General features: G+C 34.2%; 1 protein-coding gene across 1 annotated transcript in view; it reads right to left on the bottom strand.

Annotated features, from left to right (window-relative positions):
• Positions 1–967: 967 nt before the first annotated feature.
• The window catches only part of NRG3 (neuregulin 3), a 1,220,394-nt gene continuing 1,199,365 nt past the window's right edge, over positions 968–21,996 (bottom strand). The window contains 1 exon segment of the mRNA XM_074231864.1: positions 968–1,475. Coding sequence (XP_074087965.1) covers positions 968–1,475 — 508 coding nt within the window.

Genomic DNA, 21,996 nt, shown 5'->3' with positions numbered 1-21,996 from the left:
ATTTACTGAATTTATATATAATATAAAAATTAAAAGGAAAAAGTAAAATTTGGATATAAAATGGAAACACATTTGGCTGAATATTGGATTCCCTGACTTATCACAGAAGAAAAAATATAAATATATATCAAAGTTAAGGGGAAAGAAAGCCCACATACATACACACATAGATTCATGTGAGTACATGCAGGCACACCTATACATGGACACACATACATACATACAGATCCCTACAAATGTTCCTTTGAAAATCAAGAGCTTCAATGGCTGACTTTTCGTGTACTATATTTTTTGAGTAATTATGGTGGCTGATTATTTCTGCAAGTGCCAAATTTAGAGATCCTTCAAATTTTAGGACTTTAAAATTCTAAAATTCTTACACTCTCACAGATAGTTTTAAGAGAGCACCTGCATCTCCTATGCTTCTGACCATTCCAGAATTTAGGTCTTTTTGTGATAACATGTCAAAACTAGATAGGTAATATCAAGATCTTTTGCCTTGGTGGAACTTGCAGTGAACCTGTTGGATGGGCAAGAAATTAAATGTTTGAGCACATTACAGCAAAGCAGAAGGAACCTATTCATCAAAGAGTCAGTGTTCAGTGAGTATTCTACATTTTAACCTTGAAACCCCAAAAGGGTCTAAGGTCAACAATGAACTTTGAGAGTGGTATTTATGCATAGCCCAAGCCTTCTAAGAGCCAACGAGAACAATGTTAAAACTAACTGAAAGTGTATTCAGAATCCTACCAAAAAGCTTTTGAGGTAAGCTTTATCACTCCTGAAATGTTTCTTTCCCTTTAAAAAAATATTTTGTTAAAAAAACACTATATGGTATGAGGGCGATAGACTATTTGGTTTCTTCTAAGTAGATGCTTTTAAATTAATGCATATAAATAATTTGTATTTAATTTCCTCTCTTTCCTGTTTAGCAAAGCATTGAATGCACAGATGCTTATTTCCCAAGTCACTTGGTCAAGGCTGAGTCTCTTTGTGTTTCATTTCTTAAGACAAATTGCGCCTCTCTTTCTGATTTGGCCACAGGACTCATGGGGAGAAAGGCTGTGTTTTCACTTGCACTGTCCTCAGTTTCAACACTGGCCAGTTCATAGTCCTCTGACCTTCTTGCATCAGTCAGAATCCGGATCTGCTCCTGGACAGTTTCCAGCAATATTTTTACTTCTTGTTGTTCTACTATAAGACAATTGCTGACTGGACCACTCACATTGACAAGTTCAGCAGAACAGGAGTTTTTGCACCATTTGAGGCTTGTGATGTCAGAAATACCTGGCATTTGCATGCAGGCTTCCTCTAAGCCCATTGAAGGGATGATGGGAACAGAACTGGCCCTTGTGGATGAATATCCCACTAGGTCCTTTTGATCCAAGCTATTAAAATAGGGTTTTGTCTCTCTTGAAGGCAGTTGCATATTTATTGTTTTACTTTGTTGGGTTTTCAATCCATTGGATGGATACCTGGAAAAAGAAAGACAAAAACAAAACTTATTTTAAATTCCAATTAGATGGGACAAAAAGACTACATAAAGCCATAAGTAGAAATGGATTTTTTTCTTGCTTTCCATGTTGACAATTAGTCTTTATCATTTGAAAAAGAAAAGGCAAATGTCACCTTCCCTCAAAAGATAATCAAGAAGGGAAATAAATAAGAACTCTGAAATTTTTCATTGTAGGTTAGAGTGACAGTTGTAGAAGAAATTATTATGTTTCTAGACTCAATTTTGATTTTTCTCCCTACCTCATTTCTAATGTCCCCTTTACACAGGGAAATGTCACAAGGCTGCCACTTTTTAAATGCTTACAAGGCAGTAAGCTTCATTTACCAGCAATTGGCAAACTGGAATGCCTATGGCCTCACATAAATGCCTGGAAAAGATTTGTTAACTTAACATTTGGATCCAAAGTGGACTTGTCATGCTGAGTTGGGAAGGAATTACAGGAATGGATTTTCTGCATTATCCAGATTTTAAAGAGAGTAATGTAAATAGAACCCCTTCTGCAGCTCCTCTCATGTTACTGCTACAATCTAGGAATAGGTCATTTAGCAAGAAATGAGGGATGTTACCGAGAAGACTTTTAGCCAGAATAAGTTGTTTAAATTCTCTCTCTCTCTCTCACTATCTCATTGTCTCTGTCTATCTGCCTCTCTATCTCTCTTACTCCCTCTATCTCTTCTCAGTCTTTTTCTCCTTCTTTCCCATCCCCACCTTGACTTTTCCTGAATTAGATTCCATACTGCTTCTATGGAACCATGTATTTTTGTTTCAGTTATTGTTGGAGCCAAATCACAAAGTTTCTGTTCATACACATCCCCCAATACTTAAAGAATATTAAAATGTTTTCTCTTCTTTGCTATTAAGATTTGTTTCATGGAGACACTTCTCTCTTTTACACTTCTCACAGCTATTCACTCAATTTTGGTTTCCCAGTGTCATGGACAAGAATGGGTGAATCTAGGAAAAAATCTCTGTAACAATTGGTTAAATCTTACTAAGGGTATATATGATGGCATCTGATCAGTGGATAGCAAATGGTACGAAGATACTTTTTTATTTAATATGGCATTTTAATCCAGTCTCTTAAAGTACCAATCTGCTCAAAGTTATTATTGTTTCTAGATTCCCTCTGCTTTCCACTTTGCTTTTGCAAGTGTACAAGTAAGGTAAGACCACCATGTGTATGCCATAGAGAGCTATGCAAGGAACATTCAGAAGCTGCTCTCTTTCTCTGTCTCTCTCTGTCTCTCTCTCTTTCTCTCTCAGAAAGTTCTTTGGTTCCCATTTGTTACAGAATATTTATTTAATCCCTAAAACACCCCAAGTTGTACAATCAGAGACATGCCTACTTTCTCTTCTATGATTATACATCTTCTTCCTGAAGTTGGTCCCTGAAGAATGGGAATGACATGGATATGTTTGTTTGCTTAAGGCACTTATTAGGAGATTGATCTACTTCTTAATTAGTATATACTAATTAATTATTCAGTTTTTATGAAATTTTCTCAGCTCCTCCATCCTGTTGCTGTCAGGGTTGGTTACATAGATGTTCAGGGCTCCCAAAGTCAAGGAAAGTTTGTCTCATATGGGGAGAGAGGAAACACAAGTAGAAATCCCCAGTATACCACTGAAGCATAGCAATTAAGTCTCTTGAGGAGAAGGGGGCTAGATTAGTGCCAAGTCATCTTTTCAAGAGCAAAGTCTCAAAAAAATTCATTGTCTTTTGACATTTGGTAGCAGAGTGTGTGGTATACAGTCAAGTACACATAAGCACATTTATTCTCAATCACTGTATGTATATATATATATATATATATATATTCATTTTCTACCTTAATATGGAATATATCTCTATATGTATGTATCTGCATACAAATATACATATATATATATATTGTATATATGTATGTCTGTATGTATATCCTTGCTGAAATAGACTGGTAAGAGAGTAACCAGATCTATGTGATTGTTCTTTAAAAATAAGAAAGGATGGGGCAGCTAGGTGGTGCAGTGGATAGAGCACTGGCCCTGGAGTCAGGAGTTCCTGAGTTTCAAATCCAACCTCAATCACTTAATTACCTAGCTGCATGGCCTTAGGCAAGCTACTTAACCCCATTGCCTTGCAAAAAAACAAAAACAAAAAACAAAAAACAAAAAACAAAAAACCTAATTAAAATAAAAAAAGAAAGAATACACAAATCCTTCCAGAAAGAGATCACAGGATAAAAACTCCCAGGACTTTATTAGCCAAATTCCATAACTCTCAAATAAAGGAGAAAATACTTTAAGCAGCAAAAATGAAACACTTTAAATACAAAGGAAACACAATCAGATTCACACAGGACCTATCAGCCTCAACATTGAAGACCCAGAGAACCTGGAATGCTATATATTGGAGGAAAAAGGACCTGGGATTATAACCAAGAGTTTACTATCCTTCAAAATTCAGCATATACTGTCAGGGGAAAAGATAGATGTTCAACGAAATAGAGGACTTACAGAATTTCCTGACACAAAGACCAAAACTGAACAGAGAATTCAAATGCCAAATATACAACTCAAGAGATGCATAAAAAGGATGAATAAAAATTCCCACTATGAATATCATATTTGAACTTGAATGACTCACAACTAGTCAATTTTGTTTTGTTTTTGTTTTTGTTTTTTGCTTTCATATGTCAAGCAAAGAAACTTCATCAACACACATTATCCATTTCTACTTCAATCCTGTCTCCAAGGACAGCTCCTTCACAATCATTCCCTTTGCTCGTACTCTCTTTACCACTTACTTAAACTGCTGCATAGGCTTCTATTTGGTCTACCTGTTTCAAGTACCCCCCTCTTCAATTCACTCAGAAACAAAAGTAAAGAAAAAATAAAACATGAAAATAATTCTAAAAAATGAAAAATAAATGAAGGCAATGGAGTAGTCTTACTTCTAGTGAAAGTAGCATAAGAAAACAATCCCGATGTTTAAATTCATGATGTTCTCATGGAAGGAGATTCTCCTTCCAAGTTAACCCTTCCTCTTCCTCACTGCAGTCTCCCTCATGTCAGCCATGTCTCTTATCAAACGTAAAATGCAAGTTAATTTGTTTTATTTTTGGTTTATATTGTATACAAATTGCTAATGTATTTCTGGTTATTTAGGGATGAAAAATCTTTAAAATTATAAATAATTATTTTATGTGAATATTTTGGGGGATGTGATACTGATCATCCAACTTTACATTATTTACTGTGAGAAAATTCACTTTTCAGTACAAACAAATCAGAATCTTGGGATGAATTAAATTTGCAAATCGAAGTTCTATAGATCAGACTAGGACATGACAATAGATTTTTGAATCAATATACTTAAAATATGAGAAAATCAATTCAAAAGTAAAAGATTCAGAAGATTTTAAACTTAATTTGCTAAATGATAATTTTATTAATAATTTCATAGCCTTTTCTCTTGCAATTATTTTAAAATATATTGCTAAAAGAGATATTTAGATATACATTTATGTAATTCCATTCACATATTTTCTTATAATGTTTATTTATGAAATATTAGTTAAAATAAATTAAATTACCAAAAGAATATTAAAAATTACCATATTATTGATTCCTTTAACATTGATTATTGAGTAATATAATATGCCTTCATTATAGCATTATTTCCATTGTTTCTTACTAAGAAAAAAAAGAGGCTTAGTTCAATTACTTTTCCCCCAGTGAAGACTTCCTGAATTCACTTAAAATATTATCTTAGTGCTAGAGAAATATATAACAAACTCTTTCTTCCTTTATTGTGTTAATGAATTAGAAAAAATCAAATAGTCCAGAAACCTAATTCTCACAAAAACAAGCATAGTTAGCAACAAGATGTAACAAAATGAATCATTCTAAAGCCCAGCCCTGAAATAGATACTCATTTTATCTACCCTTATCCTAACTTTTTCATTCCAGAGAAGCAGGAAGAAGCTATGATATTTCATAACAAATGGTAAATAGATTTGATGAAATGGAGAAGGTTGAGCGAGTCAAAGGTCAAAAATACTATTCCATTATCAGGGAACCACATGGCTTAAAAAGAGAGAAATTGGTGGTGATGTATTAATTAGAGGAAACTATTGAATTTTCCATGTTGAATTCACATCTCAGTGCTTGAGCTATTAATTTTGAATAAGTGATAATCTCAAAAAGCAACATCTCTTATATATCATAGGACAGTCCATACTTATTATGACCTCCAATAGTTAATGAATTTCCAAACAGCACTGAGAACTAGATAACCCTCAAGTTACAGTGATATCATAGATCATAGAGTTAAATTTGGAAGGGACCTTAGAAAGCAATAGAACAATACCTTAATTTCCCAGACAGGTGAGGCTCAGAGAGGGAGATTTCTATAAGTTCAATGAGGCAATAAGCATCACAGGTTCAATTTGAACTTAAGTCCCTCACTTCATTGTCAATCCATTTTCTACTGTATTATTGTGCTATCTGATCTCAGAATTTGGGAATGCAAGAATTAAAAAAAAGTCTCATGTCATTTAATTTAAATTTTTTTAGGATTAATAAGCATTTTTGAATTTACATTTCAAGCAATTATATTCATTTACTATATTTTATTATAAATATTTTGAATTTATCAAAATATCAATGAAATAGAAAAATAACTTCAAATTGAAGAAGGAAACATTTGAATAAAAAAATCTGTTTTTGAATTAATAATATATAATGAAGAATAGCAAAGCTGTTCATTTTAATAGACTCTGATTTCACTTTTCTCAAAATAAGTACATGCATGAATTCAATATTGTAACCATGATTAGAAAGACAAATTTTATTTTATTTCTTTTTTAAATTTTAATTTAATTTTCCCAATTAAACTCAATGGTATTTTCAGCATCCATCCTTTTGAAAACTTTTGAGTCCCATATTGTTTTAATATCCATCCTTCCCTCTGCCCTTTCCATGCAGTGAACAATCTGATGTAAGTTGTACATGTGCAGGCTTTTCATTTCATTTCATTTTTTTTATTTTTGTTTTTTGCAAGACAGTCCTCCTGATTCCAGGGCTGGTACTCTATCCACTGAACCATCTATAAATATTTCTCTATTAGTCATGTTGTGAAAGAGAAATTAGAACTAAAGGGGAGTACTTCAGGTCAAAATGGGAGAGAGAAACAAGTATTTTTGTTAAACATTCTTGTGTTTCCCCTCAAAATCAACATGAATCAAGTCTTAACAGTTCTGGAGTGGCAGAACACACCAAAAATCAATATGAAACATCTTCCAGAAAATCTGTCATTGGGGACCATGGGCATGCGCAGGCAGACAACAGAGACCCAGAACACAGATGGTGGGTTGAGGCAGTGGCTAACCTGAGATTCTCGGCTGTGGGAGCAGAGGCTTTGGAGTTGGGGTTTAGTTGCATAGTAAACAACTCCAACACATGGAGGAAGCTCCAGTGCAGGTACCCAGAACCTATATTCAGCTTACCTGAGTAGGCTGGACTACTGACCCTGACTATAAACTGGGAGGAGGGCCTGGTCTTCTGGCATGATGGCCCCAGATCATACCCCAGGGCAGTTGAATTCCCCAATGCAGAATACTGATTGAGAGAGAGAGAGAGAGAGAGAGAGAGAGAGAGAGAGAGCGCACATTCCAGGGCAAACAGATCACTTGTAACCCCAGGTATTCCACCTCCCCCAAAGAGGGAGTGGGGGAGTGGGTGGTTGACTGCTCTGAGAGAGTTATTCACATTTCCCACCTGGCCTGTCTATTCAAGTGACTGGACTGCCTGTAGACACTCTGAGATAGTTCCAGGTATTTTCACTGTGGGGAATGAGTGGCTGACATCTCCAAGACAGACAACCCAGAGAGAGAGAGAGAGCCTCAGGCTTCCCTTACCAGTCAGACCACTGAGCAACCCCTAGAAATCCCTAGCATCAATAGGCCAGGGCAGTTAACAAGCCTCTCTCCCAACACAAGAACCTTGGGATGGGTAACAAAAACTTAAAATGAAGAAAGGTCAGAAAAAACCAGGATCCATTGAAAGTTAACCTTGGTGATAAGGATGGGCAAAACACAAGCTCAGAAAAAGAGAGCAGAACTTGTCCTACATGTGAAACTGGAGGAGAATATGAATTGGTCTCCAGGCCAGAAGGACTTCTTAGAAGAGTTCAGAAATTTTTTTCAGAAATCAAATGTTAGAATTGGGAAAAGAAATGAAAGTGAAAATTAACATCTTGCAACAAAAAGTGAGAAGAAAACCAATTCTTTAAAAATACAACTGGGCTGTGAGTTGATCAACCTTGTTGGATGCAGCTCCTCTCAGCTGTTTAGAAAACTAGGACAACCCTAAGAGACTGGGTATGGACAATGTGTCCCCATCCAGAGGAAGAAATGAAACAAAACAAAACAAAGTTCCATAAAATCTGAATGAACTTTACATTCACTTTTTAAATTTTTTCTATCTGAATAATGAAAATACCTCCCTGAGAGACAGATTTGAAGCAATGGTAGCTGATGATATCATGAGAACCAAGAATCTGTTAAACAAATTTTTTAAAAAATGAAAAAAGTAGAAAGAATTGTAAAATATCTCATTGGTTAAAAAACTGACCAGGAAAAAAAGTTCCAGGAGAGAAAATTTAAGAATAATTGAACTACCTAAAAATCATGACCAAAAGAATAACCTGGACTCCATTCTTCAGGAAATCAACCAGGAGAACTGCCCTGATATCCTAGAACTGGAGGACAAAATAGTTATCGAAAGAATCTATTAATAACCTCCTGAAAGGGATCCCAAAATGAAAACAACAAGGAACATTGTAGTCAAATTTCAGAATTATCAGATGAAGTTGAAAATCCTTCAGGCAGCCAGAAATAAGTAATTCAAATATTGAGGAGCCACAATCAGGATTGTACAGGCTCTTGCTTCACAAACATTAAAGGATTGAAGGGCTTGAAATTTGATATACTGGAAGTCAAAGGGAGCTTGGATTAGAACCAAGAATCAACTACCTAGAAAAACTGACTATACTTTTTCAGGGGAAAAGATGGACAATTAAGGAAATAGATGAAAAGACTAAAACTGAAGAGAAAATTTGATCTTCAAACATGAGACTCAAGAAATACATGAGATGGTAAATAAGGGAAAACCAATGCTACCAAAATTAAAAGGAAATCATCACATTGGGAAACGATTTTTATAACTAATGTATTTGACCAAGGACTCATTTCTAAAATATATAATTAATTGAGTCAAATTTATCAGAAAATAAGTCATTTATAAGAGAACAATTCTTAAATGGACAAAGAATGTGGAAAGAGTTTTCAGATGAAGAAATTAAATCTATCTATGGTTATATGAAAAATTCTTCTAAATTATTATTCATTAGGGGAATGCAAATTGAAATAACTGAGTTACCACCTCACCCTTATTAGATTGATCAATATGACTAAAAAATGAAAATGATCAATGTTGAACGGAATATGAAAAATCTGGAAAACTGATGCATTGTTGGATGAGTTAGTTGTGAACTTATCCAACCATTCTGGAAAGTAATTTGGAATCATGCCCAAAAGTCAATAAAACTGCATATCTTTTGATCTAATAATGTTATTACTAGGTCTGTATCATAAAGAGATCACTAAAAAAGTTGCAAAGCACACAGGTACAAAAATATTCATAGCAGTTCTTTTTGTGGTGGCAAAGAATTGGGGGAGGGGATGCCTGTCATTTGGGGAATGGCTGAACAAATTGTCATATATGAATATGATGGAATGCTATTGTTCCATAAGAGATAATGAGGAATGGGACTTCAGAAAGTCTGGAAATACTTACATGAACTGCTCATGAGTGAAATGAGCAGAATTAGAAGAACATTATACACATTAACAATAACATTGGATGGTGATCAGCGAAGATGGGCTTGTTCATTTCAGCAGCACAATAATCAAAGACAATTCTAAAAGACTTGTGTTGGAAAATGTCATCTATATCTGGAGAGGGAACTGTGGAGTTTAAATGCAGAACAAAGTTTATTATCTTTAATTTTTAAGTTTTTTTATATTATGTAGTTTTTCCTTTTATTGTTTTTCTTCTGTTTGGATTTGATTCTTCTTCCACAATATCATGAAAATGGATATATATTTAACACATGTAGAGCCTATAGTATATTGCCTTCTGTTGGGAAGGGGGGAGGGAAAGGAGGAAGGTAGAAAAATTTTAAATTAGAAACCATACAAAAAATGTTTGGGGAATACTACCATTGCATGTTGTAAGAAAAAATAAATAAAATATTAATCAAAAAAGAAATGAGGAAGAAAAACCATGAGAAATAAAAAATATAATAGAATTTTTAAAAAGTGGACATTGTATGCTTTGTTCTGCCTTCAGACTCCATAGTTGCTTGTTTTTTCTTACTGGATATGGAGGAAATATTCCATAATAGGCAAGAAGCAGATTTTAGAAAAAGATTCATTTCCTTTTTCATGACTCTTATAGAGATATATAAGCCTAGGGTAACTATGGATAACTGTTATGAAAAATGAGATAGGAGTGAATTAGAGAGATGCACAAAAGTGCTAAATAGGCCTAAGGAGAGAAATACCCTTAACTGGGAGCATTAGAGAAGAAATTGGTAATGTGGGACATTTAATTAATTAAGGACAGGAATTTCAGAGGTAAGAGGATGCCATTTCATATACAGGAAGCAAAGTTAGTATTTCAGACCATGGCATCAGGGAGATGATGACATAATATTTAAGTAAGGTTAAAAAGATGGAAAATTACTTGATATAACTTGAAGGACAGGAAATAGTGATATGGGCCAGAACATCAACTTAAGTTGGAATTTGGAAAGATAGAGCAGTAACAGATTATGAAAATTCTTATACCCCAAGCTAAGGTATTTAAAGTTTCCTAAGCAGACAATGATCAAATAAGAATTACTGAAGATTTTTGTGGAAAATATTGATTTAAACATATCTATACTTGCAAATAGGCAATAAGGTTGTGTCTTGATCAGGAAGAACCAAAATAAAATGTGGCCTTAGATACATTGCAGCTGTGATACTCTAGGCAAGTCCCTTAGGCTCTGTCAGCCATATCTACTGGAGAAGTATATTTGTCAAGAAAACTCCATGGACAGTGTGGTCACCTGAATCAACTGAAACATTACAACAATAACAACCACAATGAATACAGGCAATTAGTAGGGCAACAACTGAGAAAAAATGTTATTGCCCAGCTGTGTCTATCTCTTCATGACTCCCTGACCACATCAAGTCCTTTTGTCTATCCTGAAGACAAGTTCATATTCATTTTTTTCCATTATAGTATCTACCCATTTCATTCTCTGCTGTTCCTTTTTTGCCTTTTGCCTTCAGGTTTTCCCAATGTCAGGGGCAGTTTTCAAATGAAGAAATTAAAGCTATATGAAATGCTTTAAACCATTATTGATTAGAGAAATGAAAATTAAAATGAATACTATCTCTTTATTATGTGGTCAAAGTATTTAAGCTTCAACTTCAGTATTTGACCTTCCAGTGAACAGCCTGAATTAATTTAATTATTGACTAATATGATATTCTTGCTATTGAAGAGACTCTCAAAAGTCTTCTCCAGCACCATATTTCAAAAGCATCAATTCTGTGGCTCTCAGTGAAAATGGCATTTATGCTGCGTATTTTATATAGTATAGATACATAACGGAGACATATGTACATGTTTACATAGCCAAATTTTCTTTGATTGAAACAACTTAATGTGATAGATGGAGGAAAAAGATATTGTAGTTTATATGCAGAAACTAAGGAACTGGGCATTTATATGATGTGAGGTTTAGCTCTATTTTACATACTTTTAAAATTCCATTTCATTTATCTTATCAGGAAACATGGACAAGAGGGAGGAATAGAGCACTGATGAATATCCTTTTCCATAAACTGTTACAAGGGAGGTCTCAGTAGGGATGGAGTGATACAATCAAGAATGTAGATTATGTAATAACAAAATATATCAATAAATTTATTGTAAAATATATTTGTCCAAAGTTAGACAGAATCCCTCCTCTCAAATAGCTTAATATCAAGTCAGATGTAAGAGTTTAAGCTTTGATTGAAGAATATGATCAGATTTATCCAGGAGTCCCAATGAATAAAGGACTAGCTCTGGAATCAGGAAGATCAGAGTTCAAATCCAGCCTCAGACACTTACCAGCTGAGCAAATCACTTAGTCTCTGTTTGACTTAGTTTCCTGATGTATAAAATGAGAATGATAATAGTATCTATCTCCTTGGGCTCAAATAACATAAAAATCATAAAGCATTTAGGATAAGCCTGGCCCAGAGTAAGTTCAATCAACATTTTAGTTATTATTAGTAGTAATACTATTGACTTTAATTATATTTATATTGGTATTTGTAGCACCCCTTGATTTATGCTAACCCAGAATTCTAGACAAGCATATGACATAAGTGTGTTTAGGGAAGAGATCAGAGGATGGAACAGTTAAATACAAATATATTTGTTATCAAGTATTGAATATGATACCAAATTTACTGTTAAGCTGAAATTCACTATACATCAAAACAGTTTAAAACTCTTGAAATTAAAATGAATGTTTAAAAATGAAAATTTTGAACAAGTAGCTATTGAATCTCCATGATAGCTAAGCAGCTTTATCAGTCTATTTTCCTCTTTCATGAATTTGAAGAATGTCTTTTGATATCAAGTTGCTTTATACTTGATGGTTCTATAGACCCACCAAACCTAACAACCTTTACCAAAATAAGATCAGAATGGATTTAGGCATATAGGATGACACAATAGATCAGTTAATGGATGGTTTATGGAAAGGGAACAAATTTATGACCAAACAACAAATAGAGTAGCACATTATAAACTGCAAAATAAATGATTTTACATTAAATTAAAAAAATTTGCACTAAAAAAAAACAATGCTGCCAAAGTTAGAAGGAAAGCAGAAAGCTGGGAAGCAATCTTCACAACTAGGAATTCTGATAAAATTTTCATTCCTCAAATATAAAGAGAACTGCATCAAATTTATAAAGTTGCAAGTCATTCCCTTATTGATAAATGGTCAAAAGATATGAATAGACAGTTTTCATTGATGAAATTAAAGCTATATGTAATCATATGAAAAAATTCTCCAAATAATTATTGATTAGAGAAATGCAAATTAAAACAAATCTGAGGTATCTTGTCACATCTATCAGATTAACAAAGATGAACAAAAGGGAAAATGATCAATGTTGGAGAGGTTGTGAGAAGATTGGGACATTTAATGCATTGCTGATGGAGTTGTGAACAGATCTAACTTTCCTAGAGAGCAATATGGAACTATGCCCAAAGAGGAATAAAAGTGTTCATACCCTTTGACCCAGCAATTCCAATTCTAGGTCTATATCCAGAAGAAATTATAAAAAGAGGGGAAAGTGCTACTGTTCCAAAATATTCAAAGCAGTTCTTTTTGTAGTGGCAAAGAATTGAAAAATTGAAGAAATGCCAATCAATTGGAGAATGGCTAAACAAGTTATGGTATATGAATGCTATGGAATACTATTGTTCTATAAGAAAACATAAATGGTTGGACTCTAGAGAAGAAGCATGGAATGACTTACAATATCTGATGCTGAGGGAAAGGAGATGAACCAAGAGAACAATGTACACATTAAAAACAGTATTGTAGGGGCAGCTAGGTGGCGCAGTGGATAGAGCACTGGCCTTGGAGTCAGGAGTACCTGAGTTCAAATCCAGCCTCCAACATTTAATCATTACCTAGCTGTGTGGCCTTGGGCAAGACACTTAACCCCATTGCCTTGCAAAAACTAAAACAAAAACAAAAACAAAAAAACAGTATTGTGAGATGATAAACCCTGATGGAAGCAACTCCTCTCTGCAATTCAGAGAGCTAGGGCAAACCTATTAGAGTGGCTATAGACAATGCTATCCCCAACCAGAGGAAGAAAATGAAACTAAAAAAAAAAAAAATCTTTCAGCATCTGAGGAACACTACATTAACTTTTTAAAGGAATATATTTCATGTAATTTTCCCTTTTATCCTAATTCCTCATGCTAAAAAAGACTAATTTGTAAACATGTTTAACACAAATGTGTATGTACAATATAAACATGACTGTTCACCACTGAGGGAAGAGGGAAGGAGGGTGGAAGGAAATTTTATAAATTTAATATACATATACATATGGATGAAAATTGCAGAACTTTGGATTTGGTAAAAAACATGGATTTGGAAAAATAAAATGTCAATAAAAAAGATTTGGAAGTTCTAGAGTTAGAATTCTTAACATAGGGTTAAAGATATATTTCAATAGATATGTGAAATTATGTGGGGGAAAATATTTATTCTCACTATCTTCTAATTGATATTAGATCTGTTTCCAATTATGAGGGAGTTTTAATATTATTTTCAGGAAGATTTCATATACATCCATAGTTCTATACATTGCCAACTGGGGTTCTGGACATATAGACAAAAAGATTAAGAAGACTTTTTCTAAATATTCCTTTTTTTAAGAGCAGAAATTTGAATTTACTTACTTTCTTACTAGAAATCCTGACCCTAATTTATGGAAAGTCTTTTCTTTTGCACTTTTGCACTTTGTCCAGTGGATGGCTTATAATCCTTATTGGTCTACACTAGCCTGACAGACAGTGGTGAACATTTGATCAGGGCCACCCAAGTCACATACTTCATCTTGGCATAGCTAGCTCAGGGCAGGAGTTCAGAGCAGTCAACTCCTTCCTTCAATTTCCAATCCTTTTTCCAAAAGATACAACTTGGACCTGGATAGAATATTTGGGGCTCACAATTTAGACAAAGAAGTATAGAAGGAGCCATCTTTCATTATTAACAACAAATTTGAAAGCAGACTCTAGCAGTAAATGGTTGATGGTTCTTAGAAATCAATTCATTCTTCCTTTAGACTTAAGCCATATTTGGAGTAGACCTTGAGCTGAAAAATTATATTACAATACATCTTACAATCTTTTAAGAGATATTGCCACTTCTCACAAGAATGAAAATTAGATATTTTGTATAGCCAAAAATGAGATCAAATTGTCTTATGCATTTTATTCTACAAGAGATTCTTGTTCTCAGGTTCTATTTATCACCATTGAATGTGTCATATAATAGCAAAATCCCAAGGAATGTGAGGCTAAAGAGAAAATTCTGTTCAAGTTTCTTCTTTTAAAAAGTAAAAGAAAATATTAACTTTGTATGAAAAGAAATTTAGTATCCTTTCTGATGAAAAGGGCTGTGTCTGACAGATTGAACATATTCTTGAGTATGAAAATCACTGAGGCTTTAAGAGACTTTTAAATTCAGCAAGATCCAATTAAAACAACCCTCTTCTAATCAGGGAGGGAAGAGAGAAGGAAATGGAATAAATATTTATACAACATCTTCTATGTACCAGAACTGGAATGAGCATTTTTTACAAATATTATCTCATTTGACTCTCAGAACAACCTTCCAAGGCAGCAGCTATTATTATCCCCAGTTTACCTTTGAGGAAACTGAGGTAGATGTAGTTAAATGACTTTCACAGGGTGATTTAACCAATAAATATTTGAGATCAGATTTAAACTTATTCTGGCTTCGCTACACAACTAATTTCTTCCATCAATGCTCTAATTTGTCACCTTAGATGACTATCTTCACATTGAGTTTAGTTGTCATTACTCCTTATGGATATGCAAGCTAAATCAAACACTGAAATGTCATCCATTCTCTTCAATACTGTCAACAGACTTTTACCAAGAACCTCCTTTATAAAATATTGTGGTAGTTGCAAATATTTAAAGAGAAAAAATAAAATGATCCCTGACTTCAAAGAGCATGGATTCTAACAGAGCTTTATAACATGTACATATGAACAATAATCCAAAGAATAAATAAAGTACATAAAGAAGCTATTTTCAGGATGGGAGAAAAGAGATGACATATGGTAGATAATGTATGAGCTGAACCTTGCATGAATCTAAGGCTTACTAGAGACTGAGGTGAAGAAATGAATTCCAGAGAATGAAGAGAAGTCTGTGCAAACTTGGCCATTATCCATATGTGGCATGATTTGTCATTTATTCATTTGAGTACCAGAAATATTTAACCTTCATCATTTCAAAATGATGTCTGTCGAAGAACTTCCACTTATGCCTTAATGAAAAAATTCATTTTTACTTAAAAATCATTATTAGTGATCAATAAGCAATGTCATCAATAAACAATATTATTTGGGGAGGGCCGGGAAACCAGAAAGAGACTTTTAGTCATAAAGCAGATAAGGTCCAGGCCTCACTCCACTAGCAGTGAAGGTTTCAACTCAGCTCAGAGAGCAAGGCTTGGAGTCTTTGTGTGGTGTTGGACTACCCTAGCACAGGGAACAAACTAAGCATATACCAAAAATTCCAGAGCAGAAATCTTGGGATGAGAACCCTAGCCCCCTGCAAAAAGTCTGGGGACTACACACTCTATACCTCAGAAAAAGAATGCAAATGACAAAATGACCAAAAAACCCTCAAAGCACTAACTTCTGACACCTGCTATTCTGACAGGCACTGTAAAGGAAGAAGAGGAAAAGCCTTGACAAAATGTCAACATGTGAAGAGAGGAAAAATAAAGATGAAGAAAAGAAATGAGAATCATGCCAGAGAATTATGAAAAAATAACTAAAGAAAACAATAATTTTAAAAGTAAAACTGATTAGCTGGATGATAAAGTTAACCAACAGGAAAAATGAAACATAAAAGATAACTGAAGAAAATAGGATATCAAAAACTAGACAATAATAAAAAAGAAACAAATGATGCTATGAGTAATTGAGTTTCCATCAAAGAAAACCAAAACATTGAAAAAAATAATAAAGTATGTCTGAGGAAAAATGAGTGACCTGGAAAATAGATCCAGGAGAGATAATTTACTAATTATGAGTCTATCTGAAAACCATAATCAGAAAGAGTCTGGATAATATCATGCAAAAAATTATCATGAAAAACTGTCCTAATATCCTAGAACAGGAAGATAAAAATATCCTTGAAAGAATCCATTGATCAGCTCTAGAAAGAGATCCCAAAATAAAAATTCAGTCAAATTTCAGAATTCTCAGCTAAAGCAGAAAATACTGCGAGAAGACAAAAAGAAGCAAGTTAATTACCAGGGAGTCACAGTGAAGATTACATAGGTTTTATCAGCTTCAACATTTAAGTATCTTTTCCAATTGAGAAATGGTCAAAAGATATGAATGGATAGTTTTCAAATGAAGATAGTAATGCTATATATAATCATATGAAAAAGTGCTCCAAATCATTATTGATTAGAGAAATGCAAATTTAAAACAACAATGAGGGATATATTTACTTTAATTACCAATCTTTATACACGTTTAACACAAGTGTGTAGGTATAACATTAACCTGACTGTTCATCACTGAGGTGAGGGGAGGAGAGTGAGATGGGAGTGGGGTAAAGGAAATTGTGTAACTTAAAAATATACATTGGGATATGGATGAAGTTTGAAAAATTTTCATAACATGGATTTGGAAAAATAAAATATCAATAAAAATAGAAAAAAAGGATCAGATGGCCTAGAATGTAATATTCCAGAGGCCAAAGGAGTCTGCATTACAAACAAGAATAAATTAACTTGCTGAAAAGCCTTAGAAAAAATACAGTGCCTATTCCTATTAAAAACACTAGAGAGCATAGGAATAAATGAAGTATTCCTTAAAATAATAAGCAGTATCTATCTATGACTATCAGCAAACATTATACATAATGGGAATAAACTAGGAGTATTTCCAATAAGATCATGGGTGAACTAATGATGTCCATTATCACCACTACTATTCAATATTCTATTAGAAATGTTAGCTTTAACAATAAGCAAAGAAAAAGAAATTGAATGAATTAGAATAGGCAATAAAGAAACAAACTTTCATTCTTTCCAGATTACATGATGGTATACTTAGAGAAACCTAGAAAATCATCTAAAAATCTATTTGAAACAATTAACAACTTTAGCAGAATAGCAGATTATAAAATACCCCCCCATTACTCATCACCATTTCTATATAACACCAAAACCCAAGAGCAAGAGATAGAGAAATTCCATTTACAGTAACTATAGACAGCAAAAATGTTTGGAAATCTACCTCTGAAGACAAACCCAGAAACTATATGAACACAATTAGAAAATACTTTTCATACAAATGAAGTCATATCTACCCAAATTAAATTGGGTATTCAGTGCCATACCAGTCAAACTTCCAATTTTTTTTGTAAAACTAGAAAAAATAGTAACTATTCATCTGGAACAACAAAAGGTAAAGAATAACAAGGGAAGTAATGAAAAAACAATGTTTCAAAAGATAGCTTAGATGTCTAAAATTGTATAAGAAAGCAGCAGTCATCAAAACTGTCTGGTACTGAATAAGAAACAGGGTAGGCAGAGCCAAGATGGCAGTCAAGGAAAAGAATTCCCAGAAACTCTTTCCCCCAAATTTCCAAAAGTCATAGAATTATGACTCTAACCAAATTTTAGGGGGTAGAACTCACAGAAAGACCAAGTGAAGAAGTTGCCCAGTCCAAGACATCTTGGCAGATCTGCAGGAAAGGTCTGTTCAACCAGGCATGGAGGTTAGAACAATCCCCAGTGCAGTCAGGGAGTAGTGGGGCTGAGCAAACCAGCTCCAGTCTTCCAGGACAAGCCAGAGGGGTGCCTGGGTCTCTGGAGACCCCTGGGTCCATGGCAGTGGGAATGGCTTCCAGACCTCTTGGCCCAGTGATCACCTGGAGTACCTAGAGAACTCAGCCACACCAGAGTGAGAACAGAGCCTGCTTCCAGAACTCACAAGCCACAGACATTAAAGGGGTAGTGAGAGACTACAAAGGTCTCTCTCTCTCTCTCTCTCTGATCTCCCTGGGGCAGGATTTTGCTGCTTTGCATGTATGCAGATCTAGATTGCCATCTGGGCCCCCTATTTCCATAGAGGAGCAGGGGCTTTTCTCATATCTCCAGGGTAGGGGAGAGTGCTAGTGGTCATCCGCAGACCAGAGCACAGAACAGGAGAGCAGTCAAAACTTCTCATAAGACCTTGGAGGAATTAAAGTCTATGGGGTGTCCCAAAACCTACTGAAAGCTTTGGAAATTTGATAAATCAATCACAGGCTGAGGAAATGAATAATTAACAGAAAAAGAGAATCTGACTATAGAAAATTACTTTGGTCCAATGGAGGATCAAAATACACACTCACAAGATGATGAAGTCAAAACTTCTGTATCCAAAGACTCCAAGATAAATAAGAATCATTCTCAGGCCGTGGAAGATCTCAAAAAAGAGTTAGAAAAGCAAGTAAAGGAGCTAGAGGAAAAAATTGGGAAGACAAATGAGAATGATGCAGGAAAATCATGAAAACCAAGTAAGCAACTTGGTGAAGAAGATACAAAAAATTACTAAAGAAAATGACATGTTTATAACCAGTTTAGGTCAAATGGGAAAAAAGCAGTCCAAAAGGCAACAAGAAAATTATGCCTTAAAAAGCAGGATTGACCAGTTGGAAAAGGTGATAAAAAAAAGCTCTCTGAAGAAAATAACACCTTCAAATGTAGGATGAAGCTAACAGAAGCTGAGGACTTTGAAAGAAATCAAGTGACAAAGAAAAAAACTCAGAAGAATGAAAAATTAGAAAAAAACACACAATATCTCATTGGAAATACAACTGACCTGGGAAACAGATCCAAGAAATATAATTTAAAAATTATCGGGCTACCTGAAAGTCATGTCTAGGAAAAGAGCCTAGGCTTCATTTTTCAAGAAATAATACAGCAAAATTTGCCCTCAGATTCTAGAAACAGAGGGCAAAATAGAAATTGAGGGAATCCACCAATTACTCCCTGAAAGAGATACAGAAAAAATAACCTCCAAGGAATATTATAGCTAAATTCTCATACTCCCAAGTCAAAGAGAAAATACTGTTAAGCAGCCAGAAAGAAACAATTCAACTATTGTGGAGCTATAGTCAAGATTGCACAGGATTTAGCAGTGTCTACATTAAATGTTTGTAGGATCCTGTAGGTCTTGGAATATGATTTTCTGGAAGGCAAAAGAGCTTGAATTGCAGCTGGGAATCAACTACCCTGCATAATTGAACATGCCCTTTCAGGGAAAAAGATGGATAGTCAATGAATTATGGGATTTTCAGACTTTCCTGTTGAAAGGACCAGAGTTGAACAGAAAGTTTGATCATCAAATATAGAACTCAGGGGAAGCATAGAGAGGGTGCATGGGAAGGACTAATTATGTGGGGTTTAATGATTTTGAACTGTATGTATTCGTGCATGGAAAGAAGATACTGATAACTCATATGAACCTTCTCATTTATAAGTGTAGCTACAAGGAGCATTTATAGACAAGGCATAGAAGGGAGCTGAATATACTAGTATAATACAATATAGAGATGGAGTTAATGAGTGACAAAGGAATATACCCCAGGTAGAATAGACTAAGAATTTTTCACGTAAAAGAGTCAATAAAAATATTTTGCTGGAATGGAAGGGGTGAAGGTGAGGGGGGAATGAGTGACCATTCATTCTCATCATAAATGACTTGGAGAGGAAATATCATACACACTCAATAGGGTATAGGAATCTATCTTATCAGAGAGGTAAAAATTAGAGGAATGTAATTGGAGAAGGATATCAGATACATCCCACTTATGAAGTGGAAGAGGGTGAAAGGAAAGAGAACATAGAATAAATGGGGATGGGGGAGTCAATATCAACTGTGGGAACAATACTGAAGCAACTTCTCTGATGAACTTATGGTAAAGAATATAACCAGTCCCACAGACAGAGCTGATGTTATCTGAACACAAACAGCAGTAAACTCCCCCCACTCTCATTTCACTTCTATTGAGTTTTCTCTATCTTTTTTTGAGGAGGGTGTATATGTTTCCTTTTACAACAAGATTACTGTAATAATGTGAGAATACATACATGTCATTTAAAAAATAAATAGAGTAATGGAGCAGTGAATTAGTTCAGGTAGAAAAGAAACAATCACAAATGACTGTTTGATAAAGTCAAAGACACTGGCTTCTGCAATAAGAACTCGCTATTTGACAGAAACTGCTGGGAAAACTAGAAAATAGCATGGTAAAAAGTAGTCATAGATCAATATCTCATACTCTAAACCAAAATAAAGTTGAAATGTATACAGGATTTAGACAAAAAGGGTGATACCATAGACCAATTAAGAGAACAAGAAATACACTAACTAGCAGATCTGTGGAGAGGGGAGAAATTTATGACCAAATATAAGATAGAGAGCACAATAAATTGCAAAATGGATACTTTTGACTTTATTAAATGAAAAAAAGGTTTTGCACAAATAAAACCAATATAGCCAAGATTAGAAGGAATGCAGAAAGTTGGGAAATGATTTTCAAATCTAGTGTTTCCTATGAAAGATCCATTTTTAAAATATATAGAGAACTGAATCATATTTAGAAGAGTTTTCCAATCTATTCTTCAATTGAGAAACTGTCAAAGGATAAGAACAGGCAGTATTAAGATAAATAAATTATAGCCATCCATAGTCATAAAAATTCTTCAAATCATTACTGATTAGAGAAATACAAATTAAAACAGCTCTGATGTACCATTTCACACCTATCATAATGACTAAGATGACAAAAAAGGAGAATGATCATCATTATAGAAAATGTGGGAAAATTGGGACACCAATGTTTTATTGGTGGAGTTTTGTATTGATCCAAACATTCTGGAGAGCAATTTGTAACTATTCCAAAGAGCCATAAAATTGTGCATAACCTTTGATCCAGCAATACCAGTACTATATCTAAATCCCAAAGAGATCATAAAAAATGTTCAAAAATATCCATAGCAGCTCTTTTTGTAGTGGCAAAGAATTGGAAATTGAGGGGATGCCCATCAATTGGAAAATGGCTGAACAAGTTATGATATATGAAAGCTAAGGAGTATTATTGCTCTATTGGAAATCATGAGTGACTGGACTTTAGAGAAACATGAAAAGACCTTCGTGACCTGATGCAAAGTGCAGTGAACAGAATCAAGAGATTGCATACATTAACAACATTATAAAATGATCAACTCTGATAAGCTCCTCTCACTAGTTCAGTGCTCAAAGACAATCCTAAGGGACTATTACAGGAAAGTACCATCTACATCCAGAGAAAAAAAATGTTAAATAATAATGTAGAGCAAAGCATGCACTTTTTAAGACTTCTTTCATATTTTTTATTTCTTATTCATGGTTCCCCCACTTAGATCTAATTTCTCTTTTACAATATGACTAATGGAGTTAGTTCATTGTTTAAGTCCAACTTTTACTGGATTGTTTGCTGCCATGGGCAGGGGGATGAAGGCAGAGAAGAGAGTAACAATATGGAACTCA

This window comes from Macrotis lagotis, chromosome 4, assembly GCF_037893015.1.
Source record: "Macrotis lagotis isolate mMagLag1 chromosome 4, bilby.v1.9.chrom.fasta, whole genome shotgun sequence".
In the NCBI taxonomy this organism is placed as follows: Eukaryota; Metazoa; Chordata; class Mammalia; order Peramelemorphia; family Peramelidae; genus Macrotis; species Macrotis lagotis.
The sequence above is the reverse complement of the archived record's forward strand: the minus strand, read 5'-3'. Positions and strand labels throughout refer to the sequence as shown.